Genomic DNA, 7,724 nt, shown 5'->3' on the forward strand with positions numbered 1-7,724 from the left:
AACGAGGTACACTTTGTGTTAAAGTCTACCTGTGGTCTCGCCTGTAACGAGGTACACTTTGTGTTAAAGTCTACCTGTGGTCTCGCCTGTAACGAGGTACACTTTGTGTTAAAGTCTACCTGTGGTCTCGCCTGTAACGAGGTACACTTTGTGTTAAAGTCTACCTGTGGTCTCGCCTGTAACGAGGTACACTTTGTGTTAAAGTCTACCTGTGGTCTCACCTGTAACGAGGTACACTTTGTGTTAAAGTCTGCCTGTGGTCTCACCTGTAACGAGGTACACTTTGTGTTAAAGTCTGCCAGTGGTCTCACCTGTAACGAGGGGTTTTGTGTTAAAGTCTACCTGTGGTCTCGCCTGTAACGAGGTACACTTTGTGTTAAAGTCTACCTGTGGTCTCGCCTGTAACGAGGTACACTTTGTGTTAAAGTCTACCTGTGGTCTCGCCTGTAACGAGGTACACTTTGTGTTAAAGTCTGCCAGTGGTCTCACCTGTAACGAGGGGTTTTGTGTTAAAGTCTACCTGTGGTCTCACCTGTAACGAGGAGTTCAGCGGTGCTCGTGGCTTGTCCAGCGCCGTTGGTGGCTCTGACAGAAAATCTTCCACTGTGTGCGGCGGTCACAGCGGGGATCCTCAGAACAGCGCGGCCGTCGCTGAACGAGATCTGAATGCCGGGCAGAGCCGCGGCGGAAAGAACCTGGCCATCGCGGAACCAGCTCACCTCAGGAACTGGAGAACCTGCAGAGGAGAGAAGAACCAGATCGATCCACTGTCAGAGAACCCAAAGAACAACAAACACCAGACATCCAGAACACTTGGCTCACAGGTGAACTGATGATAAACTGATTGACTGCTTTCAGTTCATTTTTATTCAATTCACAGACTTCAAACTACAATACAAAATAAATAACTTTAATCTCAGGTCAGAGTTTGAATGTTAGAATTAAAAATGTGTCATTTAAGTAAAAAAATGTAAAGACAAAGAGTAAAACTTAGAATATAAAATAACACACAAAATAAAAGAAATGTCATCTTGACGTATGTGACATTAAAGTCAAACAACACAACATCTGAAGTTGTTGAAAAGTTTAAGACATTTCAGATAAAGTTTTAATAGAAGAATGTAATAAATAATATAGAAAGGTAAATTTATTTTGGCTAAAGTTATATTGACTTCAAAATCTCAGATGTCAGAAAGGTCATGGAAGCACCATGTTTTTAAAACATTCAAATGCATCACCACAAGACAATAATGTGACTTTGACAAAACGAAGAAAGATGTCGAAACGTTGACTGAGACAGATTTTGATCCAAATGAACTGAAAGTGCCCAAAGGAGGAAAAACTGTCAAAAACTGATGAATGAATCAGTAAATGATCAGAAAGTGAAATACATGTGATTCACAGAACAAAACATGTAAAACCACTGTCGCAGTCATTTAACCACTTCATATTTATACACATAGTGTATAGGTTCTCCTCAGATACAGGATATAGATTATGGTCAGGGTGGAACGTTTACAGTTCAGTTTGTTTATTGACCAGTGAATGAATCTCATTGGCTGAATGGTTGTCACCTGTACACAGCTGCATTTCCAGTAATGTAAACACAAAAACAGCAGACAAATCTCAGAGCAACAGTTTGTTTTTTAACAGAATGAACAGAAATGTTTCTTACCACTAATTTGAGCCTCGAACGTGGCGGCACTACCCTCTAGTGCCACGACGCTCTGCAGCGGCTGCGTGAACGTTGGTGCTTGTGTTGACATGATGGTCGGCACCCTGAAGACAAACACAAATAAAGTGTTTCAATGTTAGTCTGTCGGAAACATCAATCAGCAGCTTAAAGACATTTTACTGACACCAGACTAAAGAGGATGTGAGTTCAGTGTTAATCTGAGCGGCTGCAGTCTGAACTTTCTCAGTGTCCGTTCTGACCAGTGGAATTTCCTTTTTCCTTCAGTCGAGGAACCACAACTCTGAAAACTGTACATTCATTATTTGTAACGCTAGCAGTCGCAATTTCTAACCACCAGAATAAGGTCGCTCTACAAAGTGAACTTTCCTGGGACTCAAAAATGTTCCAGTGCTCTGTCGCCAGCAAAGAAACAGCAGCATCAGTTGTTAATTTGCACTTTTTCCTGAGACATGACGTGGTCATGGTCAAATTCATTAAGAGAAAACAAATGTGGGAGTAATGTGACATTGTTATAGTGCAGACAGACCTGTCTGACCTGACCAGACAGAGGTGGATAAATGGTCAACCAACAGGAGACCAACAGGAGACCATCAGTCAACGCTGGACCACCATCTTCCCTTAACTCTAACCAAGCAGTTGTCTAAACATAACCAGACCTTAATTATGGAGGTGACAGATCAGTTTAGAAAGCACTGATAAATAATGTCATCCTTCTGATGGGGACATCAAGCCAAAAAAGTGCTCATAGGTCATTTTTAAAACCTGTTTCAACCAGTTCACAACATCCAAGTGCTCCTTTAAATGAGAATATTGTATCTTGTATAGAACAAACAAACATCAGCTGAAGTTCTTATTTCAAGGTCACAAACAGTCATGTGGTAACTGAACAGTACTTTTGACAATCATACTAGCATCACTGTGTATAAAGCCACCGGCGTTCAAGTCTACATGTACAGTTCATGTTAGCGCTGCAGCTAAATAACACAAGAAGAAGAAGAAGAAGAAGAAGCAAGTCCAGCTGTTTCTATCAGCCTCTGTCACGTGGTGTTTTGTCACTTCAGCTGATCGCCAGTATTTCCACCACAGGTTTTTATTGATGTACAAATTTAAAAGCAGTTGGATGAAAATGTGCTGAGTGTCTCCTCCAGCTTCACTCAGCAGAGGTTTGAGTTTCAGAAACAGACAGGAGCTATAAATGTCAGGAGGCGGAGCTTGTTGGAGGGCAGATGATGCTGATGGACAGCAGCAGCTGGAAGTCGGCCGCATGTTAGTCATCAGAAAGAAGAAGAAGAAAACTGAGTTTCATCTGCAGAAAACACCAAAACACTTGGGCAAATACAAACTTACACAAAGTTAAAGACATACTATGCAAATATGATAAAAATCAGATGAAGGAAAGCAATAATTTGGCCACAAACAGCCGTCATGATCCAACTGATCAAACAAATCCGTGATTAACTTAATGATTTCTTCAAAATCTGTATTTTTAATAAAACAAACTTTATGACTAAAGTATGAAGACGTTTAAGATGAGAAAAAAGCAACATTATGATCAGAAAAGAAAAGAAGAGACAACATGAAAAAACAAGAAAAAAGATGAGAAAAGAAGAAAAAAGCAAAACAAGCGATAAAACAAAAAGAACAAGCTTTTTCTTCCTTCACAGAAAAGTGTTTCTGTTTCTTGTGTGAATGAGCTCCACAAATTAAAAATGGACCAATAACTAATAATTGTTTATGGCATGGATGTGACCTTGGTGTGACCAGTATATAAACGTGGACTCGGCTCCTCCTGCGACCCCCCAGCCTTCTGGCTCCAGGAGCCACATTTAGCTTCAGCTGGCCTGTTTTTACTGCTGACAGCTGTTCAGACGACCAGCGATCAATTAGATAACTGCACTCATCTTATCAATGTTTGCGTTTATATGAATAACTTTGTGTTGCATTTTATCTACAAACTGTACAGAAACAAGTTTTCATTCTTTTCATTATTATTGAACATCAGCTCAGTCTTTTCTTAACTTTTCTAACTCATTAGAATTTGTATATTTTAAACAGGTTGTGTGTAAAAAGTCGATAAGTATTATAACTGTTTTTATATTAAGAAGAAAATGTGCATTTTCACTGATCTAATGTGAAGTGTTCAAAAACAAAATCATTACTTTAGGTGTAAAATCATATTCATCTTACTACAGTCTGAAGAGGTTTTACTTCACATTTAACCCCTGATTTTAAAGTTCAGAACTTTTTGAATGCTGTTGTTATTGAGCACTGCAGTTGATTTTATGTTATTACACATTTGTTATGTTGGAGAAACAGTATGTTTTTCACACTTTCTTGTTGTATTTGGGGGTTTATGTAGTCATCATTCATAAAAAAGTAGTTTAGAGTGAAGTTTACTTTTCAACAACTCTTAATAATAAATGTATTATTGCAGTTGATTTTGTCTCATCACAGATACATCATGTAAATATATAATTAGCAGTGAAGTTTACTGTCATAAATATTATGTTTTATATATATATATTTCTTGCTTTTGTCTTTTTCTGATTATATTATTGTTGTTATGTTTTCTTAACTTTTATCTTTTGTAATTCAGACGGTCCTCAGGAGATTGAAAGAGTCTTTGCCATGACTTGTTGAGTTTGGACTGTTTGTGTTTATGTTCAGTGCCATCAGTTTACACTGACGTTTACAGGCAGACGTGGTGCGGGGGGTGAGGGGGCCTTAGCTTCTGATGAGGGGCCCTAAATCTCCTCCTCCGGCCCGTTCACACGTGAGGAAACCTTATGAGGAAGTTACTGAAGATCCAAACAGGACGTTCTCTGATAAATCAGGTGAAAAAACGTCAACTTAAACTTTGATTCACTTGTTTTTAAAACTCTTAATAATCAAATCTTCACTATCACACTTTAATATATGAGAAGATTGGGTCATAAAAGCTTCGTATGGTTTCCTCACATGTGAGCAGAGAAGTGATTTAGTGGCCCTAAACAGACTTTAAGGGCCCCTGTCCCCCCTTTCTTCAAGATCAGTGTAACTGATCCTGAATTAGAGACTTCAACATGTCATTTATATATTTACTTTATACTGACATTAAACATTAAACACAACATGTTTTGGAGGGAAAATTACAGTTATACATAGTTCATTTTTACTTTCACCTGTTCTTAAAATGTTCAACCCAATCATGTGATTTATGAACTTTCTACTCTTCTGTTCTGTATTCTTTAATATTTCTGTCGTTAAAACTGGACTTTTGAGGCTAAGATCAGTATTTGAGAATTAGGACAATTAGGAAATTATATTTTGATCATCATCATAACACAGAAGTTCACATGAGGCGAAGAAATGCCTTCAAAAATAAACTATTTTTAAAAAGAGATTAAAAGAATAAAAAAGAAATAGACTAAAACAATAATAATAATAGAGTTACAGGAAATAATCTCAGAAGAGAAGCCAGTTTTAGTGTCTTTCTCTAATTAAAACATAAAAACTACAAATTCACAGTTAAAAATGCCCCTTTAACCCCCAAATATTGTTGTTTTTGAATGTACCATGTGCAACATGATATTTCACAGGCAAGTTTTTCATTTGTTAATTTCTTCTTCTAATTTTCTGAATAGAAATAAACTATATAATAGAAATTCATTTTCAGTTTGCTGGTTTTATTTGTCCTCTATAAAAGTAAATGTGTTTTTGACATTTAAACACGTCAGCTTCGACTCCAAAGAACTGTGAGATGCATGTTTTATTATTTTCTGCTCTTTATGACCAAATTATTAATTGGTAAATGCAGAAAATAATCTGCAGATGAATGGACAATGAATGAGTTAATTGTTTTCACTGATTTGAGTTGCGAGTGTGAAGCTGCAGCTCAGTCTGACAGCTGATCTGACAGCAGCAGGTGCTGCAGTTACTGCATGAACTACAGGAGCTGCTGCAGTACTGCAGTACTCGTCATACTTTACTGCAGTATTAACATTTGGAGAGGTTTCCTGCACCACGTTTATCTGACAGCTGGAGTTACAGACATCTTTCTACGTTCATATGATCGGAGTGAAATCACATGATGTCATCACTGGAGACTGGAGATACAAGGTTTCCCCCTGACCGTATGCAGTAGATAGGAGGTTTTCCATTGTGTTATTACTACTTTCACTGAAGTAACTGATCTGAGTAGTTCTACTTCTGAAGCTTAATATTAATGTAACTCTAATTTGATCTGTTATTCACATATTTATTTTCATGAGCTTTAAACGTCTCAGTGAAGAAGAATGCTCTATAAATAAAGTGACTTCACTAGTGATGTCATCAGTGTGACTGACCCGTGATTGGACGATCAGCCTGATATGAATCTGCGATTGTATTCATGACTTTTTTTATCCTTAATAAAAACATACCATACATAAAAAATATATATAAGATAAGATATACAATATATACGAAGACGTCCTCCTTCTGTAACAGCAGCCGATATTCACTGTTACATGAAGCATGTAACATTGTGACTAAAAACTCTCTAACAGGAAATGTTTTTCATAAAAGTTTGAAGTGAAGAAGTTTGATGACGACAGCATGTGAAAGAGTCCTGAATTATTTTGAAGTATTCTGAAGTATTTTAAAAATATATAATATATTAAAAAGTCTACCTGAGATTATTATACTTCATACTTTATTTTCTTTAAGTTTTACAAAAAGGCTCACGGACAAATCTATAATATATCATGACACTTTTTAGCCTACATGATTCAAAACTGAAATCTCTCTCCATAAATAAGGAAATAAATGATAAGCTGTGGAATTCAGCCACCAGCAGATCAGGTTGTTGAACTTTAGATGGAGATTTCAAAGACATTTGAGGACATCAGCATCATATTAATAAAGTCTAGTGGTGAGAGTATTTCCTCAGTTTCTAAGAAAAATATGAGCTTTCTGATAATAATATGATAATCAATAAGAACCAGTGGAGTTATTGGCGATTTCTTTTATTTTTCGTCGTCTGTGAACGCCTCGTCAGGACAGCTGTCGTTTTTTCAGTGCTGTCAGCTGATCTGAGGTGAAGAGTTTACCAGATTCTCTCTGCAGTTGATAACCGTCAACACCGAGCCGATCACGCTGATCGATCAATCAACAATCAATACACACAACTTTACCCCCTAAACTCACACACCCTGTTGGAACAAACCGGATAAACTCAGCTGATATTTACAGATCAGACTCTGAGCAACAGATATGGCAGTGGCCAAAAATACCCCAACCCCCCCTCCACCCCCCGCCCTGACCCCATGCAGTTTGATTGACAGCCACCATGTGGCACATAGCTGGAGGTGCAAGTGATAGCCCTGCTGCCGATTCCCTTAAAAAGCCATCAGCCGCCCAGCTGACGGTCCACTCTCATGCTATCAGCGGCTATTCTTGGCTTTCCTCAGATCACTGCACAGTCTGCAGCACGCGGCCACTTCCAACGCAGCCCAGAAATATAGAAAACAAACATAAAAACACCTGAAGGCAAAAACCTCCTCTCAGTCTGAGCTCAGTCCCCATAAACCACATGAGTCAGTGCAGGCAGGCGGACAGTTACAGGACACGAGAGGACACAAGGTGGAAGTTACTCACTTGTTTCCACAAGAGTGCCTCAGACTGATGGGACGAAGCCCAGGTGACTCAAACCAGCAACAGTCTCCTTATCCAGAAAGGTTTTTCCTGAAAAATCCAAGATGAGAACGGTCGAGCCTCCAAATATTCCCCCCCCGAAAAAAACAAAACTACACAGTGAGAGGCCGTGTAGTTTTGCTTTCCCTCCTAGCAATCCCTCCACCCGAGGCGAGGCTGGGAATGCTCCAACTGCTCAGGAGGGCCCAGATGGTGGTTTAGGTCTTTATACCAGGGGGGACAACCTGCATCATCACCCCACCGACGCTCCCCATTGGCCGGTGGGACACTCAGGGGGGCATGATGGGACATGGCAGCCATTTATGCATCCTCCACCCTGTCAGTCACCCCCGTCACTGTTGATCCAGCTTTGATT

The 7,724-nt window shown here is 39.0% G+C and overlaps 1 protein-coding gene across 1 annotated transcript in view; it reads right to left on the bottom strand.

Annotated features, from left to right (window-relative positions):
• The window catches only part of ttn.1 (titin, tandem duplicate 1), a 192,133-nt gene extending 184,697 nt beyond the window's left edge, over positions 1-7,436 (bottom strand). Inside the window, 3 exon segments of the mRNA XM_070915106.1 lie at positions 533-736; positions 1,676-1,779; positions 7,313-7,436. Of these exon segments, the coding sequence (XP_070771207.1) occupies positions 533-736; positions 1,676-1,766 (295 nt within the window). The 5' untranslated portion in view covers positions 1,767-1,779; positions 7,313-7,436.
• Positions 7,437-7,724: the final 288 nt, after the last annotated feature.

The sequence above is a fragment of the Enoplosus armatus genome, chromosome 11 (assembly GCF_043641665.1).
Source record: "Enoplosus armatus isolate fEnoArm2 chromosome 11, fEnoArm2.hap1, whole genome shotgun sequence".
Lineage (NCBI taxonomy): Eukaryota > Metazoa > Chordata > Actinopteri > Centrarchiformes > Enoplosidae > Enoplosus > Enoplosus armatus.